The sequence below is a fragment of the Haemaphysalis longicornis genome, unplaced genomic scaffold (assembly GCF_048455015.1).
Source record: "Haemaphysalis longicornis isolate Haplotype H1 unplaced genomic scaffold, Haemaphysalis longicornis Haplotype H1 scaffold_159, whole genome shotgun sequence".
Classification (NCBI taxonomy): Eukaryota; Metazoa; Arthropoda; class Arachnida; order Ixodida; family Ixodidae; genus Haemaphysalis; species Haemaphysalis longicornis.
This window is the reverse complement of record NW_027526265.1, coordinates 443,485-464,774: the sequence shown is the minus strand read 5'-3', so window position 1 is coordinate 464,774 and position 21,290 is coordinate 443,485. Positions and strand designations below refer to the sequence as shown.

General features: G+C 42.7%; 1 protein-coding gene across 4 annotated transcripts in view; it reads left to right on the top strand.

Annotated features, from left to right (window-relative positions):
• Nucleotides 1-21,290, top strand: part of LOC144166031 (cytochrome P450 2F3-like) — a 74,637-nt gene that overhangs the window by 30,632 nt on the left and 22,715 nt on the right. For 2 of the 4 annotated variants that reach the window (XM_077695696.1, XM_077695697.1), the window contains exons 2-5: nucleotides 7,814-8,022; nucleotides 12,257-12,381; nucleotides 16,964-17,070; nucleotides 20,709-21,013. In XM_077695696.1, the coding sequence (XP_077551822.1) occupies nucleotides 7,814-8,022; nucleotides 12,257-12,381; nucleotides 16,964-17,070; nucleotides 20,709-21,013 (746 nt within the window). Of the gene's footprint in view, nucleotides 1-7,813; nucleotides 8,023-9,129; nucleotides 9,151-12,256; nucleotides 12,382-16,963; nucleotides 17,071-20,708; nucleotides 21,014-21,290 lie in introns of those variants that run through there. The other 2 variants (XM_077695699.1, XM_077695698.1) reach the window with 2 other exon arrangements.

Here is a 21,290-nt window from a genome sequence, read left to right as displayed (position 1 = left end):
GCCGCCTGGGTTGGTTTTGCTGTGCGGCTTGCAACCAATGCATCCGTGTGTACTGCATATCACTGTAGCGGTAGTCCGTCCCAATAATTTCGTCATCTCCAGGATTTTGAAACCTTCGCTGTAGGCGTCGTGGCGTTCAAGTCGGGGTGGCACACGTTTAAATTCAAGGTGGTCAACACCCTCAGTTTTAGGTAGCGCCGTCAAAGGCGAAAAGGGTGAAGTACGACAGTCACTCTAATTTTCTTAGGGCAAAAAAGTTTCCCCTACCTACATAGAACAAGCAGGCTTCAGAGTGAAAACTAGATTCAGGTACCAACTATCAAGCTTCAAATTGGCCCTCCTTACTCAGTTAGCTTTTCCCGACGCAGACTCTATATATGCAGAGTGTTTGAGTAACATAGATAGCTTAGTTTCTCGCAAGGCAAGTTGTTGGAAGCTTTCCAAATTTTGTGAGACATAAGAGAGAAAAAAAGGATTTATTTGGTCAAATCCGGGCCTAATTATGCCGGCAACGTCTTGTCTCTTCACCCTTTCAGGGGGTCCAGTGCCGAAGGCCAAGCTGGCGAGGTTTTTTCCTACTTGGGGGTACCGGTTATCCTGTGGTGGTATCGGCAGGCACCTATTCCACTTTGGTCAAACGTACTTGTGTGTTCGCGTCACGACGGACACCCTCCAAGCGCTCCCCGCTGGTGATGGTAAACGGAATACGATGGGATTAGAGGGTGGATGGTGGGAAGCCAACAAACTGCCATAATGTGGGGATAGCGATGTGTGAAGGGCTGAGCAATGCGAGCAAATCGACTTTTCATACACACTTCAATAGTTTTATTTAATAGATTACGATACTAGCGGCAGTTTATTACAATTTGCGAATATAACCTTGCGTTGCAAATATAAACTGCTGTATATCTTAACTCAAAAAGCCCAACTGATTTTTTCAGTAAAAATAACATTTCATTTCTCAACTACGATGTCTGTGTTTACTGTCATATTCCCCATTTTTCGCTGTTCCTACCATGGTCCAGCATTAACTGGTATGCCTGCCCGGATATCAGGTTGAGGGTCAATAATAATTTTTACAAATTAGTACCCATAAGTCCAAACAAAATACACAGTGAAGTAGAGCAAGTAGAGAACAACGGGTAACTGATAAACACTGGGGAACCGTGACACAGTGGTATAGAATACGGTAAATAGTTCAAGCAAACGCGGAACCGTCAAAGTCTGGGAAGGTAGCGCGCGGATAGTGTTTGGTTAACTGCGGCAACAGGGTTGTCATACCTCGCGTCCCAGAGGTGCAGTGGTTTTGTTGCGTTGCTGAAACGTCCAGGTGATGTGTCGTAGCAGGATTGGTAGAGCGCGCACCGAGCTCCCATTGCACAGTCCAGGCGGGCGCAGCTCTCTTGGGGGGTAGCTGTCTCCTCCCGACGTACTGCTACCCGACACGCTTGCAGAGAATTTATGGAGGTTGCAGTTGATGAGGACCTCTTGGGATACGGCACGGGTCTGGTATACCGGCAGGATGCCCGTAGGGATTGGCAGGATGCCCCTAGGGATTGGCCAACCAAAGAATAAATCACGAGATACCTTCGCGTTCAACCACCATCGTCATCTGCCCGTTGGGAAACCCTGAGTAGCATGCGAGGCATGCCTCCTCTTCTCTCTGACACTCCTCACCTCTCTGATACTCCTCTCTTCTCCGGCATTCCTTCTCTCCTCTCCGAAGCCCCTCTCCTCTCCGGGATGGCGCAACGAATGGCCACACCTCCGGCTCCGCGCGCGATAATGCGTAGCAGCTTATGGTTAAAGACGCGACGGTAGCCGCTGCATACTACGCTAGAGGCGAAACTGTAGCTCCGCGGTATAAATGACGCGTGCGCGCACTCCGCTCCCCTCATTCTCCTCCCGCAAAGCAGGGATCGCACTGAAAGGTGATGTGAACTTGAGTCCACCCTATGGCAGCTTCGCATATTACTCACGGTTCGCCTAGGAGAGGATGGTGAAATTTGTTTATTTTCACGTATTTTCTTCTTTGGGGGGTGTTTCGTGTCCTTGCGATTTCTTCACATGACACCGGAATTCAAAAGGTCTCTGCGACATGCGCAGCTGGTGCTACGCCGAGTGCAGTAGGCCGGTGAGGTCACGTTGTACAGCCCCTGCTGTCCGCTGTTGCGTCCGCAGTATCACTTGTTCTTGTACCTCGAGCTGCTGTGCCTACATCTCTTGCTGCAAGCATTGTACATATGCTTATACAGAGCCCGACCTAGGAAACATAAATCTGCACGAGATGTTGAATGCACGCAGGTACGGTGGCTGAGGTCATGGGAATTCTCGCTAGGTCTTATAATTTCCTGAGGTTTCGTGATGCAGTGGTCTTGGTCACTTCTTATTGACCGTCGTGGGTCACCTGTCTTAGCAGTGGCGGTGCTTGTATTCTTTCGTATGCGGTGGCTCTCGCAGATTGGGAGTGTTGCGGTGGTTGTGTTGTTTTGTGAGCATTCCACACCTTGTAACCAGGCTTTCTTCTGTTGAGCGCCGTCGTGCTTGACCTATTCAAACTGCCCTTGCAGTTAAGTGATGCGTTTTTAAGGGTTGGCGCTAGTTAAGAAGCAGTACCGAAAGTTGGGCTAGTTGGTGCATGATTGAAAACTTCAAAGCACACAAATAACGGGGACACACAGGAGCGACACACTCCTGGTTGTCCCCGTTCTTTGTGGGCTTTGAAGTTTTCAATCAAGCTAGTTAAGAATCCTGTCACTTTGGCATCGCATACGTGCCTTGCCGTGACGTCTTCTCCATCTTGGGGGCTCTGAGATATGTTATTTGCGTTATTCTTTCCGAAATAACTCGCAGCCACACCCATCTAATGTCCGCCATTTCACCGAAAAAGAAAAATATGCGATCGCAACAGATTTTTTGTTTCTATAGGCGGAAAAAAAAAGCTGGTTTAAGTTATTTTGAAAACCAAGAATACAAAAAATAAACAACCGAAACGTAATCCCCACCGTAAGTACCTTGTACCAGCCCTCACGGAAGAAACAAAAATAAAAATGTGCAGGAAAGAAAAAAATATTGTAATGCACCATCTATGTAGCTCATTCCGATAGCACCAGAATCCATCTTTGGAAAATAGATTGCTTGAATACAGTTCTCATTCAGGAAAAGGCTTGAGGATACTTTCTAATCATGGCCAAAAAAGGATACACTATGGTATCAATACGACAAGAAAACGTCCTTTGGCCAGCACAAAAAAGGGGAAAGCTTGCATCGAGGTAAATTCTGAATTGCAGATTGCAGTCTTAGAAGTAATTTGCATCGCTAAAGTGAAATAACAAGGGGTTCTGGGTCTCCGCATCAACAGTGCAATTCCCCTAATCTGGGAAGTATTGCTTTGCATTGCAAAAGAAACCAATATTAGCACAATGATATCAGATTCTTGTGTTATAAACTAATGCCGAAATGTTTCCACTGCGTTGCCTTAACACTGCTATATGTCTACACTGTATTAAGCGGAGCTTTCGAATGCTCACTGGGGATAATGAACGCAGGAATGCCTTGCAGGAAAGCGAACTATACACAATAAGAGGGCACAAAAGGATGATGACGACAGCGACGATAGGGATAACGATTATGATGATGAAATTGAAACATGTAGCTACGAGAGGCGTTCTATCTCTGACTTCAATTCCATGCTCAGTTCCATATTGGAATTGAACCTGGGCCCCTCGCGTTAAGAAGCTGACGTCTATTTTATTTGGCTATTTTGACACGGTCGAAGCGGTTTGGATTTAGGACTTTACTTTGAATAAGTTTTAAAGTAGAAAGCTCTGCCTATTAACCGTCCTTCTCTTTAAGAAAATGGCTTTGAGTTTTATTAGTCAGGCTCAAAACGTTGGCCCCTAAAATATTTTAAAGTGGCGGAACATACACCAAAAGAAGAAGTATTTTTGTTTTGGTGTATTTTTGTTTTGTTGTATCGAAAAAAAAGTATTTTTCTAAGAAAAAAATTTTCTTAGAGTGAGCAAATTTTACGCAACTAGATTTAGCGGGAATGCAAAAAACGAGGAACAGGGTAGACTATTGAATCTAAATGTATTTTTTGTAATAAAACTGTTTGAAATCTTTTACAGAGCAAAGAGCTTTTGTTAAAAAATAGTATTTTAAGTGGAAAACTATCTTGAGCTGCTATACCATACTTATAATCACGCTTTTTTTTAGGGTAAGCCGCAGATTCAACGTATTTCTGTTTGAACTGAATAGTTGGCAGTTAAACCTCAGATCCTTTAAACAGTAAGAAACAGCTTGCTCAATGCTTCGTCTTCTATGGCAAGCGAGCCTCCTCATTCATTAAGCACAAAGTTTGGAAGGCCGCGTACAAATATATCTTTCGAGGGCTGAAACGTCCAAGAACAGCTTTTGCGCAGGTACGTGCAGTTGTGTTCTTCGTTCCGCCTGCTCTGAAACACAGAAATGCTGTGTGTGATTTCAACAACGTCTTCCTTTGTGTTACAATACATTTTTAACAATCAATCAATTATTCTAGCTTTATTTGGCATGCATGGGTACAAATGCCAAGAGCACAGACAAAAAGCCATTCAGACAGGCTTGACGTGGTTCCGTCCCACTAATTTGAGAGCACATCTCCCAGAAAGTAGAAAAATTTTTGTAAGCTACAAACAAAAATTCAAAGTACATGAAAAGACTGACGAAACTTTCAGCAGCAGTATCCAACATGATCAGCTTTTTTTCGTAAAAATGAGTGACAGTCACAGGGACGCAATCACAGTTACGCAAAAAAATACGGTTTGTATTGCAAAAAAATAAATAAATAAATTATCAACTCAAAACAATCCCGGAGTATACGTTTAAAAAGTTTTATAGAAATAAATAAACACTGATAACACAGAACCTCAGTCCCACGATAGGGTGTTTAGTAATGTTAGCAATGAGTGCCAGAGCGAGTGTTTTCCGTAGTTTGTTCGCGGGAAACAAACGTGCCATTTTTAGAATGGCGTGTTGGGTATGTGGGACAATTCAGAGCAATGAATAGAAAAGCAATGAAGTATTTATTTTGCTTCATTTCCATTTCAAATTGCTGAAGCAAAGTGTCGTTGTACCAATGAAAATTTCGCAGACACCCAGAGATTTAAAAAAAAGAGGTGCGCGATGTGCGACATGCGCAACATTTGAAATTTCACGCACCGGTTTCTTCTGTAATCGTTCAAGCCTTGTAATTTAAGAATCATGGTGTTACCCCAAACTAAGAAGCAGTAGCTAAGGTGTGAAAGAAATAAAGACATGCAAATGAGTAGCTTATTTGTGGTGGGTAAGATGAATCGCAACCAGACACAAATTCCCACAACCCGTGCAACCTTGCTTGTAACTAAGTCAGTTTGTTTTGTCCAATTATTGTTCTCTTCCAATAAAATTCTCATCTTTTTACTTTAGAAACAATCTGTATTTTCGAGGTTACAATAAGAAGGTCACCATCTATGCGGTATTTCTGATTTTTGGTTCTAACCATAACTGCTTTTGGCTTTGTGCTGTTGATAGTCCAAAAAATATGCATGTTCTACTCGCTAAGGGTCGCTAGAATATTGTTTCCTTTCGTTAGTAGTTCTGTAGCACTACAAGAAATAAAAAACAAAGTAGTGGCGTTGGCATAGATTACAAGCTTTGTTGAGCTGTCAACATTTACTACGTAATTTATATAGATAAATAATAACGACGGCTCAAGAATGTTGACTTGTGGTACACCCGACCTGAATTGTTTGGTTTCGAAACTGCATTATCGATAATGACCCTCTGGCACCGCAATAAAACGTAATGTTTTATTATGTTTAAGGTGTTATTATTCTGTGCGTTCCACAGAACAAGGTCATTCTTTACTTCATTACTCTCTCTAATCCTTTTGAAAAAATTGGGAGACCTGATGTTGGTCTATATTTTGATAAGTTGTTTTTGTCTCCCTCTTGAACAGAACCGCCGTGTTCGCTATTTGTATGCGTTATAGAAAGATACCATGTGAAACGGCAAGGTTATAAACGTGGTCTAGGGCGGGGCCAATATTATCTATAGTGTACTGTACTGGACCAATCTGTATGTCCTCAGCGTCCCGTGCTGTACTATTTCGAAAAGAAAGATAGCTACGGGTGATTTTACCACAGTGTGTTGGTAATAACAATTAGCTGTTACAGATTGAGGATAGCATATATTTCCCATGTTGCACATTGTATGCGCAGTTGAAACAAAAGTGTATTTGAAATGGTCAGCCAGCGCTGCCCCAGATTTTGGCATTTCATTAGGTGCAAGTTCTTTGATTTTAACTTGCTGCTTTTTTGCAGGAGAACACTGTTGATTCCTGTCCACAAAATATTGCTCCGTTCATGAATTTCGCCCTAAATAAATTACTGATATACCTGCGCTTAGCTCGTCGCAAGACAGTTGTAACTTTGTTGCGAAATTTTACTGCAAAGCAGTGTATTTATTTATTTATTTACAAATACCTCAAAGACCCCAGTGGGGGGGGGGGGGGGGCGGGGTGTACATGAGGGGTGGCTGAAAACAAAAGGTTACAAGTATAAGTACAGGTTACAAGTAAGCAAGTTTACAAGCTTACAAAATATAGTACGAACGGTTTCGGTACAAATGCTTAAATTATTTATGTCTCCCCCCAGTTTAGACACATAAAGTTTAGACCCATCATCAATGCGAAATGTTTTTTCTGCCATGTTCGCCACTGGAATTATTCAGCAGAATCCCACTGAATTTTCTTTGGACCGCGAGCACAAGTGACACGCAACAAAGGCGTTGTGTCGCTTCTCCGCGCATAGAATTTCCCTTGTTTTGTCCAGGCGTATTTCCAGCCCTTTTCATGCTTCTTTGCAACTAGTTGACCAAGCCGCAATTTCACTTTGGGCACAAGTGTTCATTGACATATATTGGAGGTATGTCTGAAGCACAAAGCTGGGAGGCGTTAACACGCTTCTTCCGTGCTTTTTCATGTACCACATTAAGTTTTGTGCGTGAACCAAAGTGGACCCCAACGTTCGGGCATCCTTCATCCCTTCTGGGCACACGATGGCACAAGTAAACGTCAGCTGGAGTTATTGTTTCTGGTGTGACATCACCTAGCTTTTTCAGGAGGCCAGGAAGGTTTTTATTTTCATCAAACGGGATGATCTTGATGTCGTTGTTGCAATTACGTGAATACTGCTCCATGTCTGTAATGCGTTGTTCTGCGTCAGCTACAGACGGCTACAGTGATTTGCATTGCGCTGAAAGAGAGGTTGCATTGCACTGAAAGAGAGAGGAAAGAGAAAGAGAGGGACGAGGAAATATTTGGCTGCACGCTACGTACAATTTATGTACAAAATTATATACAGGATATATACAGGATAACGAAAACAGCCCGTTCTTGGGCTCATAACATGCTTGCCGAGGACCCTTGACCCATTGCTCTCACCCCAATGAACTTATTTACCAACGGTAAGGGAAGGGGAAATGTTGCAAACACGAGAAACGGGAAGTCATGCATCGCGCGCTAGTCAACCAAGCGACGTCCAAAGAACTTACGCGCAAGTGGTACGCTACCTAAGGCAGAAAATGCCCTGTAGAGTGATAATTCGAACTGATTTGCGCCCGTTTTCTGGATATACGGGCGTTTTTAAGAATACGTTTTTTTAAGTAGCGCTTGTATTTGTAGTCCTTCGTCCTTTGTGTACGTTTGACGCTTTACTCGCTAACCATGCAATAACAACTTGATCAGAAGTCGAACTTTAATCACTTGTTGTGTGATTACTCCCTATTCCAGGACAGTATGGTGGATTGGCGATGCATTTTATTTTCATTTATTTGCATTCTGTACTGGCTTCTGCTGAACGTGCGAAAGTTCCCAGCGGGGAAAAAAATTCCCCCTGGGCCGTTGGGGCTCCCACTACTCGGACATTTGCACAACAGAGCGAATCTATTGGATTACCGTAAATGCATGGAGCTGGCGAAAACATACGGATCAGTGTTTAGGTAAGTGTCGAATGTTTTAGCAGCGTATAGTGCCAATAACTGCATTGGGTCATCGTACAGCCGTCAGTAGGAAAAGCAGGCAAGGCTTTTTTTGGTTTCTGCAGAAGTGGCATGTGATGTCGGGTGGATGCGGGCTGCGGTTTTAGAGGCAGTAGATGCCGAGGGTAGTGGATTGGAAAACTTGCACTGCAATCCAATAACGAAGCAGGGCAGGCGGGAAACTACGCCGTGAAGAACGCACGCCTAATACTTTTTAGGTGTGCACATTATATCCACACTTCAAAGATGTACAACGCTACTTCTAAACCCAGTTTGTAAAGAATCGGATATTTGTAATAGATATATGTCTCCTAGCAAATAAAAACTTTTTCTAATAGATACAATACTTCTCGCGAATAAAAACTAGCATTGCAACTAGTAGTGCTCAGCAAAGCCACCCAATTAGAGCATAGGACAATTTCTCACCTTATTTTGTGCAGCTTAGTCCGCTCGTTCCCCAAAAAAACATATAAAAGGAAAAGCACTGTTGAAGGTCATAACTGACCAAGCTCCTTCTAGCCCCCATCACAAGAAATGGTACAGGCTGTGCCTGCTATTTATCAGAACGATATCAGTTGACGCCATAAGAAATATATACAACATAAAAATTTCGTGACAAAACAGGTTCGAGCGAGAAAAGAGAACAATATTTCATAAACTTGTTCAATTCATCTGCAAGACTCATTCAAAACAGTTCGCAGCCACATATGTCACTACTTGATAACTCACAAGAAACGGTTTAAAAAATTCTACAATATGCTAAAATGCCCACAGGAAGAACAGTGGCAAATGCTGTCAGTGATTTTATTCTGCCCACTGCCTGCAAGAAGATAATAAATTTTCGTAGAACTGTATGCACTCCCCCAATTACAAAACAATCGCATTGAAACTGGCCAAAGGATATAAAATTATCCCAGAATTTTGTGCAATAAATAGTAACACAGCGATAGATGTTGTGGCATACAAATACCAATCTCAGGTATAAAGTGTCATCATTTTATATCTGACAATAATTGTTATTTCAGGCTTGTGATCCAGACATTTTCCTATAGCATGGAAATTGCAAGTGTAAGAGAGATATTTAAAAAGGTAATAAAATTGACAAGGCAAAGTATCGCCCGAATTGAGTGTTGCCTGTTTTCTGTAAAGTCTTAGAAAAATCAAAACAAAACAATTATGTGCAAAGTACAAAACAGTGCAAGTACAAAGTACAAAAGTACAAAACAATTATGTGCGAAAAAAGTACAGTACAGGTCTTGTGATAATTTCTCTGTATTATTGTGAGCAGCAGCTCGAAGTTATTAATATAAACGACGCAGAAAACGAAGCGCTATTTAATTTTAAAACACTTGCCGTATACTTTAAAGAAAATAAGGTGCGGGATAACAATATTACGTACAATACCAGCAAATTGTCTGGAACAATCGGCGTTGTACGACCGCGCTCTTTTTATATTGGAATATCCATCAAAATGCTGTTGTATAAGTTAATATTTATGTCTTTTATTAACTACGTAATTATTTTTGGAGTTCTACCACGAATGAAAACGTGTACAAGTTGAAAGTTTTGCACAAACGGGTCATTCGTTTGTGTTGTAGCCATTCTTATTTCACACACACTGCAGATGTTTTGACATTGTTGCAGTTATTTCTGTGTATAACTATAAGCTACTTGGTTAAATTAGGTTTGAGCAGTAATGACGCATAACTAACCAGATGTGCAGGCTTAAAACAAAGCATTATATCATACCAAAACCATATACAAGAACCTTAGAACCGTAATTCGGGCGCACATACTGCGGTACATAAATAATTCAGTAGTTATTACCTACCATTGTAAATACCATTTTCCCGAAAATGAAAGTCGTCGTTTCAAAGCTTTCATTCATTAAGTAATTATTACCTACCATGGTAAATACTATTTTCCCGAAAATGAAAGTCGCCGTTTCAAAGCTTTCATTCATACAGTTGTGTTATGTGATTTGTAAGCCCAGTGAAACGTAATAAGGTTTGTTTTCGGGTTCTACCTGACAATTCCAATTGTCCTGATTTGTATTGAGAACTGTGCTGGAGCTGCTCTGCACCACACTTGTTCTGGTGTTAGTGTACTAGTTTCTCATTTGTTTTGTAAACAACCACAATTGTTTTGTAAGTTTTGTAATTCCTTTTCCCATGCTTAACTTGATGCTCTGTGTGTAACGTGGCCAGCGCCATTTAAGATGTTTCAACAGCATTTCTCATGATCTTCCTAAAAAATATTTGGGAAATTTACTCAATTTTATTCAATTCATAAAAATTCTCATTGCGTATTCTTCTCTTCCACCCTATCAGCGAATAGCCTAGGGGTTTCTTCCTTTTATAAAGTGGTTACTTCCCTTGTGGACTTATGTTCCGAGTCGGACTCTTTCGACCTCTGTTAACCTTTTTCGATGCCGTTAGTGTTCCTGGCTTACGACCTGTTGCGCTGCCTTCTGGTACCGCTTAAGAATTCTCGGTGTGGTTAGGGTGTGTGCGATGCCTACCCGCTGCTGCTACATCTAGCTTGCACTAATAGTGCCCCAGATATGTTTAATAATTTCTATGGAGAGGGAAGTTTACCAATTCCACTTTTCTTGTTAACTTCCGCCCCCCCCAAAAAAAGAAAAAAGTGGGCTACAACACCCGCACCAGTAAACCTATGGCAGGTTCACAGCGAATTACCAATAAATAAACAGAAGCAGTTTACAAGAACTTGCAACATACTAGAACATGCGCCCAAGCTGAAAGGGAAAGTAATAAATGTAGAATGGCATTCCGTTCTGCACACGGCCGGCCTTCACATGCAGGGGTTCAGTTGCATGCGAGTGTCAGTGTTAGCGGCAATAACACGTCCTTTAGGCGGATGGCTGCTGAGGGGATAGCAGCACAATGCGCTCGGTTGACAGCGCAAGAAAATTTGTAAAACGGAGCATCACCATGTTGTGCTGTCCAGTGCCGGTAAAGCGGTGAATTTTATATCCCTGTGAAAATAAAAAAGGACCAGCCAGTTAATAAGCAGTATTGTCCAATGTTTGCGTTTAGTGCTTGACTACAATGGTAGCATTGCAAATCGCAAAGGCATGGGACTTTTTTAGAGCTGCACCGGGAGGACGCTGCAATTTACACTGCTCTCTAGAGGCATGACATAGCGGAACTGTATCTAAATGATGGTTAGATTAGAGGTTTCACTACATCTGACGCTTTTTAGAGCTACAGTGTGAGGTCTCTGCTATTTACATCCAATTCACAGTCATGCCTGCAACGACCCCTATCTGAATGAGAGATAGGTTTTTGAAGTCATTCCTACCTGTTCTCCCTCTCAGAATAAAAAAAATACTAGTTGCAAATGGCGTAAAGGTTTCCACTGCAGAGGACTTCGGTAAACCTTGTGACACTTCAGCACGCTGATGTTCTCAACCGCTGCAGGATCGTCCGGTCACTTGAAACCGACACTGCCACTTCTGCGCATTTTGAAAGTCTTGAATACTTTGGGTTCGTAGTCAACAGCCGCATTCAGTAGTCAGATTAGGGGTCCCAGCACCCAAGCAAAATATATTCGTTGTATATACAGCAGATAACATAGAACCGTAATGCAAACATTTGTCAATTTTTCTCGGTCCTCGTAAATATTGTGGTCTAGATTGACGCTATTTAAAAGACATCGCAGGTATTGGCCTGGTTTTAGTCCCCGTAGCAAACGGATTCCGCCGCTATTTTCAAGAAATTTTTTGGAAAGCATAGGTAGCGCTACACATTGCGACGAGAAGATCATGCACGGCCGCCCGCTGCTTCTGATGACTGTGCCTTACGAAGTGCTTAACCAACAAAGTACTGCAAGCGTTAATTGGCAGAAAATCTTTGGACGTCCCTCTCCACCTACGAAGTTTACATTGTCGGGACAGGCTAGACTTATTCTGTAATGTTTTGTGAGCACGCCGCAGACAATCCTTCTGTAAAATGAGCTCGACGAAACCTAATAAAGGGCTATTTACCTCTTTAGAGCGCAAAACATTCGGGACGAGGAAGTTGTGAAATGTGCCTATAATCACGTGGCAGTGATCAAAAATTTCTCAATCACGTGGTTCACCCGGCGTCGACATTTTTATCTGACACCTGAGTGATGTACGTTTTGTTTTCAACGCTGGTACTTTTTTTACACAAGTACTTTTATTTCACAGGCTTCGAATGGGCATGAAGGATGTTATTATCCTGAATGATTTTCACTCAATAAAAGAAGTTCTGTCTATGAAAGAAATACTATTTCGCTCGGAGACCGCACTCGTATGGCAGGTCAAGTACAAAGGTGAGTGCGATTTTCACTTGTTGGCAGCACGTTACCAGGAAAAAATTGCTATGCAGGCCAGACCAAGTTTACTAACAAAAGGACGTCTTTATGCACTCACAAAAGGAAAACAATGCTCGCGAACTAACTGTGGTTTACAATATTTATTGGGATTTGAGATTAAGCATGGATACATTTGCGAATTGTTGGCTTTTAAATAGGTGACGGGTATCATTACAATCTGCGAGAAAAATGGCCCCCATGTTAGTTCTATGAACAAGTAAACACCCATGAATTTCTAGGCTGGGCGGGTTCTTTACAGCGGTTTAAGATATACTGCCTCAAGCGGAAAATAGAAAATTATAATGCATGCCGTGCAATACTTGTAGGAAACATTTATAGTTGGCGCTCAAGTTGTTGTGATTCTGTGAGAAGGCTAAAGGCCGCTTCGCTTTCCTGTAGTGAATATCAACGGTTCCACATGCATTCATACAGGAATGATATAAAATATCATTCCATACCCATTTGTGCTGAGCCTCAGGAAGAGGATTCAATCCCTCACCCTGCGGATTTGTTCTGCTGGAGGCGAAACACTAAAACGTACACGCACGGAAACTTTGGTGCACGTTAAACACTTAGGGCTGGTCTATACTATGACGGAGCCATCCACTAGCGCCAGCCTCTGTTCCCCAAGTGTAGCGTGGCTGCTTCAGGCATTACTATTTGAAATTTGAAATAAGAAAAAAATTAAAGTTATTAGTTCGAATGTACAACAACAACCTTTGTTTTTGTGTCTGACTGTGTTTGAGTCAAATCAATTAGACACACGGACACCCCACAAGGTTTATATGCAGGGTTTCCCAGCTATCATGCACCAAGATTTAAAACGAGAAATGGCGTTACTCGAAGAAAAACTAGTGGATAAAGCTTGCAGTACTGTGGAGAAGCGGACAGTATGTTTTTCGTCAAAGTGAATTACTTATTCATAATTATTTATCAAATTCGAGAAGTAGTGTCCTAATCCCTAAACTTTCAATCACGCACTTGTTGGTACCCGCGAGGGGCATCTAACTGCGGTAGTTTCAGCAACAAACTTGATTGCGTACTCATGTATTCTGACTGATAAATAAATCTCGCGATATACGAAAAATACCACGTCACGGCGCTCCATCGCATATCGTAAAGCAAGTCTCTCACACAGGCTGCCTTTGAGTCAGCCAGAATGAAATTAACAAAATAAAGAGAGAAGGAATGCGACCGAGCTTGTGCCTTATCTGCCATAGAGTTTCTTAGTAAGTAAGCCAAGTTGTCGTAAGCCTGGTAAGCCAAGTTGTCATGGGGATTTATGAGGAGACTCCCCTTTTCGGCTTGGGCTTGGCATGAATATTAGATTCTTAAGCGGTGTGGGGGATTTGCTTTCTTCACTATGCATTAACACGTCTACAATCTAAGAGGAAGCCGAAAGCCTTCCTGTCATGTGGTAGCCGTGTGCGGTGAAACAACAGGCAGTGCGTGATCGCAGCTGACGTTGGTCATGCCGCAGTCGAAGGACGTGTGAGTGAGCGGGTAATATGCCGCCGCAAAATTTGTAGCCGACGAAAAAAATAAACAAGAGTTACTTCGACGAAGGCAAGATACGACAGATACGGGCTCCTGAATCCATCCTATCTTGTCGTCGTCCACGACTGTTTAACGCCGCGTTTTCTTTTTTCTTGTTAAACTGCAGCTGACGGTCGGTGCACTGGTTCACTATGAAAGTGACATTTCATAGGCACGCTGCAAAAACTTTCAAAACACTTCAAACAAGGTATTATTTTAAATAATGGTCAAGTTAATAAAATAAGAGTCGCTATTAAGTTTCGTATCAAATATTATCATTCTTCCTAACTGCCACCTTTGCCTGCAAAATAGCAGGAACAAATGTTCCGGCAGAAATGCGCAATACCTCCTTTTTTCTTAGTTTTAAAACAGCCTGTTTTTCTTACGTAATCACACACTATTTTTCGCGTTTTTGTGGAACTTTGTTTATATTTGCGGTCACTAGAACGTTTAAATCCAAGCCAATGATAAAATTTAGCGACAGCATGATCTAATGGCGGTCCATGACGACACAGAGGGCCTTGATGTGAGCCGCATAGACGATAGCGCCATATTTCTCTCTACTGTATATACTAAGAAATTTTATGTTATCTGCTGCACGCGCACCGCGAAAGTTTTTGTTGCTGCTTCTTCAATGCATGTCATTATCAACGTGATGCGCTGTCTCTTCGTGCGGGGACATGGGAAGCAGTTGCTTTCAATCAAATTTTTTGTCGGCGCTGCTTTACACTTTGCTCGGGAGCGCCGTCATGTCGTAGTTTTCGTATTTCGCAGTTTTTTTTTATCAGTCAGAATAAATTAGTACGGAATTAGTTTGTTGCTTAAAATACCGCAGTTACATGCCCCTCGTGAGTACCAACAAGTGCCTCAATCACACTTTAGGGATCAGGGCAGTACTTCTGAAGCTAGAGAAATAATTACGAATATTTATTTCACACTAAAAACAAAACATAATATCCGCTTCTCCAGAGTACTGCTAACATTATGCACTAGCTTTTCTTCCAGTAACACCATTGCTCATTTTTAAATGTTGGTGCATAATAGCTGGGATACCCTTTATATAAAAATTTAAAAACGATGAGCAGAACAAATACGTTTGTGGCTTGTTTGCCTGAATGAAAATAACTGTTCCAGGCGCAGCGCTTGTGGTGAGAACCTGGCATCTCCACGTTTAGGTATGGTCATTTTTTGAGCTGTAGTAGTGTTATAGCATCCACGCATTAGAAAACCCTAGGTGGACTGGCTCCGCAAAAATTACTATATCTGTAGTTGTAACTGCGCTAGGTGCCCTCTTGACACCCAAGTAACCAAACAATCAATGCGAAATGGTATAAAACGTTGGCACGTCATATGACGTATAGCCCAGAAATTTAATACGGAAACTGACTAAACCTTAGCGCAGCCTGCGCTAGTGGTGCAAGGTTGCAGAAACAGCAGAGCTGGCGGCCACTGTGTCTTCGTCGGATACCCGGCTTTTGCCCCTCGTATGAATTTACTAACTTTCCGCTTGAAGCTCTCCATCGCGCAGGCCCGGATTGTTGTGTCCATAGCCTTTCACATTTGTCCCAAAGTGGACCACGTTGCACGTGCTAGAACCCACCGCAACTGGCTTTGTGAACTCGGCGTCTGGACCGCGAACTGGGAGTCTCTGCTCCGCATTTCAGCCGCAGAAGCATGTCGACTGCCCAGGAGAACTGCATGCGCGAGACCACTCCTGGGCAGAGTGCTCAGGAAGGGGGAGCTGGAGGACGCCCGGTGCTCCTCACGAGGCGCACGTACACGTGCGCCGGGGATTTTGCTGTGCAATTTTGCAGGTTCCTTACGCGTCCGGGGGCCGACTTGGTAGCCTGCACTAGTCCAGGCACTCCCTATAAATCTGACGCTCCCTTTCGCTCGGCTGGGTGGGGTTGTCTGGCAACGCTCGACAACAGAACTAAACTGCGATAATAGCTTTTCTGGTAAACAGCTTTGGGAAGGCCCAGTATTTTTCGCAAAGGCATTATGTGTCCGGGATTCATGTCTTTTCGCCCGACGTCGCCACAGCTCCCTATACATGCCTGGAGGGTGCAATAGCTTTCATGTTGCATTCGTGGTATGTCATAGGGCTCGAAAATAAATAGAACGAGGCTTCATTTTTACCCGTCTGTGTAGTACCGTAAATATGTGCCCAGCGCGAAATGTGAGGTAGATACTCAGTGACTTTCTTGGTGCTTGTCCTAATGTGAGAGCAAAAGCTCTGTCAACAAAAATACGCCTAAATAGGTTTAAAAATTTCACTCCCAGTATAAATGATGAATTATCGTGCTTACTTAATATTTGCATCTAATAATGAAAGAAGCTGGGTAAAAAAGGAACGGACAAGAATGGCACAATTGTATTCTTGCAAAATAAGAGAGATGCTTCTTGCTTATTCTACAGTTTGACGAAGTTTCATGACGTATCGACTGATAGTGACGAAAACAGGGCCTCTGCTGCAGTTTCAGCTTCTCCGTGCTGAATATTTGTGTTGTATAAAAATCACGCGAGCAATTTACTCCACTGATGAAACGGTTTTCAAAGTTTACTGATGGAAAAGGTTATTTGGCAAGTGCTTGGTACCATTTTTTGACATGTTCCAGTGGTACATACTTTGCCCTTATATATAGAAAATTGATTCGACAAATAATTTCATCATCGAGAAAAAGTATAATCTTAAAATAATTGGCGTCACCGATACAGGTTTCCGCAAACCACACAAATGAGCCTACCTTTTACAAAGGTGCAGTAATATGCCATACATGAGTTGTATTCATCTTCACGAAATGCTGTGAAATGAACAGTAATTGCAACTCAGCGTCTCGAAAGATCATACTACAAGCAGCACGAGGGTATTCATCTCGCAAGAGATTTCGTGCTTTTTATGTACTTTGTGTGAAAAAACAAAAAATACCAGGGGGCCAATCCTCATGAAATTAGGTCCTAACTGTTCAGTTTGCCAACTTCGAATGCAATATTCTGTTCGCAGGCCTGAACGCCCTAAATGGTGACGCATGGAGAGATAACAGACATTTTTGCATGCACATGCTTCGTGACCTTGGTTTCGGGAAGAAATCAATGCAGGAGCACATCAAGGTAAACGTCATTTAATTTCGAAGCAATCCTTTAGAGGTATAATTGAAAGATATAAAAACTGTTAATATCCATGCCTGCTTCCCCACAATGGTCGTTTCTTCGGTGATCTCAAAAATAAAAAAAAATCCAAAGTACTTTACACTGGTGAAAGCAGATACTTTTAATGCCGCTGCAAGAATTATTCTCTGAAAGTTAGCAACGTCTTTGGTGTAATGAGAAGAAACATTCCCAATTCCTTACTTATTTCTTAAAATTTATTTGAAATAATATGTCCTTTGCTGTGCCAGAGTGCTTCAAAGCATTACATAACTCAGGCAGTACCATTGCCCATGATATTGGTTTCCAGCAACATATGGAAGCATGTCATGTCTGAGGGTAACAGGAAATAGTGCAGCACAAAAACAAACATCGTTCACGACATTTTAATTACAAATGCCAGTAAAGATTGTGTCCGCCTGTTTTTGTTGCGCGTAGTTATATTTTGTGCAATTTTATTCTCAGCTGGCTATTGTAACCACGTCCTTAAAAATGGCCCCGAAGGTATTACCTTGATAAAAAAAAATAAAAATAGTACATAGGCAAAGACAAAGTAAACCGATAAAGGAGCAAACACGTAGGAATAAATCATTAGCAGTATATAGCACGTATCAAACCGACAACGTGACTGCGGAAGGATCCATAATAATGGAGGGTTGGATGCTTTTAATGAATTGGTTACTTAATTCCTGATTTCTTCCTCATTACTACCATGACCTGGGTAGACCTTTGCCCTTTTCTAGGAATTGGCGATTTTGTTGCTATAGCTCAAGAAATCTTTTATAAATTCCAGAAGTGTTTATTTACCTTAAAAAATATAGATATATGCACAGAGGTTAGTGATGTTCTTCAACAGGCACGTTTGTTATAATACTCTTTCAGGGCACCAAAGAACAAAACTCTGAATCGTATTTCACGTTAGAATAAATCCGAATAAATAGACAAGTGCGAGGTACACGACTTGAGTCTTAACCTCTGGTTCCTTCGTACATATTGTGCACAGCTAACGCATATTTTGAAATATTCTAGACTACGCAAGGACGTATTCATTCAAAAACTTTAAATAAAAAAAACAAAAGGCTTCAGTGCAAATTGTGAAACCCGCCTCAAACTAAAAAACGTTACATAATTAAGGGTACAGTTTAAACAATTTAAAAGTAGAAAGAGGCAATTTCTCTCGATTTGGATACGCTCATCGTACACCACCGCACTACGTGTCACCTAATTTCGTTTAAAACAGTAGATGAAACTACTGAAAACAAAGAGATTTCGTTTCTCAAAACGACGAACACAAAACAGCAATTTGTGGTTATGTATCAGCACTCAAAAACTAAGCCTATATAAAAATCACCACTCATGCTTTTTGAGGTATGTATGAATTGAAACAGCGAAATGCATACATGGATGACAATTACGCTCAGAAATTTAGGGATTACCAGAATAGTCCGTGAGATTTCCGGTCAAACTAGGAGAGGATAGGAGTAAATTTATTAAACTCCGGCAACTGACTGTTTAAAGCGTCATGACGTTGGCCAGGGGTTGAACCAGGGTTATTCCCTACTCTGCAATGCTCCAGTTAGGCCCGTTTTTGCCGGATCATAAGGTTTGCGCTTTTCGAGAGCACCCCGGGCCTGTTGGACGGCCCATAGTTAAGTGTTCTTATCTTTAAACTGCACTCCACTCTAAAGTTCGGTGGGTATGTCCTAGAGGTAGCTTCGTTCAGGAACCTGGCACAGTCATACATGATGTGCCATTGGTCCGCCGGGCCCACTGCACAAACCTTGCACACACCACTCTGATAGAGTTCTAGGTGAATCACGTGTAGAACGGCCGGGCTGGGAGTGACCCGGTCTGTAGCTGCGTTGAGATGACGGCCTCCTCCAGACTGAGTGCCAGGGGGGAGGCGGCATTGTCCATCGAGCTAGGCGATAAGACTTAGTTACTTCGCCATAACTGGCCATTCGGTCCTTGGTTTCGAATCACCACACGGAACGGTCCCTCTCGGGAAAGCGGAGGATAAGCGCTCGCGCCGCCGAATGGGCCATCTCGTTGTGGTTCGGTGAGGATGCACACACGCCCGCGTGAGCCGGGAACCATTTGATACGGATGGTGCTGCGTCGGTAGTGGAGCTTGAGCTTGCCGATGATGGCGGCCGCTGGCGCGTACACTCGCCCCTTTGCAAACTTGCTCGCGGCGTTCCTCGAGTCGCTGAGCATGGTGCGACACTCAGTCTGGGAGATCGCCAGAGGGAAGGCTACCTCCTCGGCACCTGTGGCGTCTGTGCACCACTCGCTCGCTGCCGTTGTCTTGGTGCCGGTAGCCGACGCAACGACCACTGCCGCAAAGCTTTCCCGTTGGTATTGCAATGCGTCTACGATCGGGTATGGGGGTCTTGGGCGTGTTGCTTGGTGAGGGCCTTGGAAAGCGCCTGCCGCCGTTCTTGATTATACAAACTAACAGGCAAGAAGTAGTACAGCTTGATTACAAATTCAGGGAAAAAGTTGTTCTTTTCTGTGATTACTTCACAGCACGAGAAGTCCTGCTTATTCCTGTCAAATCAATTGTAGATCCAAAAATTTATTTCGATGAAATGAGCAGGCATTTTATGTTGTTTACTGGCACACCCAGTTTCCGTTACTCTTCTTTGTGAGTAAAAATACCGGGCGCGTTTATATTCCTCAGCTGACACCTCCTACAAACTGCTGGTGGCAGTTGTATCCGAAAAGAGGATACGTTTTTACCACAATAGTACTGTGGAAAAAGGTGTGCGGGAACTCAGCTGTTCAAACTTCTCGTATCTATCAATGTTTACTATAAGAATTCCCAAGAGTTGGTGAATGCAGGTGGCAAATGATGTTTAAAGCTCACTGCCTAGTAGGTGTACACATGTGTAGCTGAAACTAAGTTGCAACGGCAGAAATGTTGAGCGAAGATATGATACTTTTTCAGTATAAGTGTTCGATTTACAATACTTTAGAACATGTAATTGAGACTGATGGTGGGAACGATATAAATGTTAATGGTCGGCTTTTCACCTCTACCGTATTATAAATTGTTTTTGCTTACGTAAAAGGGAAGAAACAGTTGCCAAGAGCGTCCACACATATTTCACAAATGTGGGCGCAAAAGCGATTTTTTACCCTGGTAGTTCCTTGCAGCCTCAGAGACGCTGAAACATGGCTCGTTGGTGCGAAATATTATATAACATCGAAAGAAAATGACCGCGTGTCAGTCGGTACGTGAAGAAAAATAGAATTGGGGCTCCTCCGTTTTTACTTCCGCGAAGCTGAGGGGCTGTTTGTTTATATGGGAGGTGTTGCTGGCAGCGCTTGCCGACACACAGGTAAATGTTTTCGAGTAATGGTCCTACATGTGGCAGTGCGTCCCTTTGAGGGGACTGGCGGAAGGATGATTGCAGTGGCACCGGTTGAGATATCGTTGGGGGTATACATGTTCGAAAGGAGCATGACCAGATTGGTGCCAGCACGGGGCACTTTAGAGCGCTCTTCCTCTGCGCAGACCAAAACGTGTGCTTAACCGCAAATGGCGAGGAGAACCTAATTAGTGACGCAATTTTATTTATACGCGAACTTTTTTTCTAGGAAGAAGTCAACCATCTCACCAACAGGATCGCGGAGCAGCATGGGAGGCCCATACTTATTGACAAGTTACTCGAGGCCAGCGTGGCCAACAATATTTCAGCGCTGGTATTTGGAAGGCGTTTTCCCTTCGAAGACCCTGTCCGGGCATTTTTTGACTCCAGGAATGACAAGTTAGCCAGAGTATTTGCCACTGGAGCGCACTACGTATTTTTTCCTCGATGGATATTTTACGTTCGCAACCTACTTCCGTCTTCAGGTGCGCGCATCGTAAAAGAGGTCTACGAAGAGATTGCCACATTCATAAGGTGAGATCATGATGACGTCCTGAACTTCTTAGTGTTAAAAAAACTCCCCATTTAAGACGTGTTTTCGCAGTTTGTTTGATAAATCATGCTATTGAAAAACAGCTTCTCAGTTGACGCCGCCAGCCTAGATATTTCAGACAACGTTCCTGCTTTAAATAACCCTTACACGCATTAAAACTATCGCCCTTTCTTTTCAACACATGGTATTTCTTTCGTTTAATGTACCAACCTTGAAACATGGTACATAAAACGTTTTGATATTGGCTGGTAAGAACAT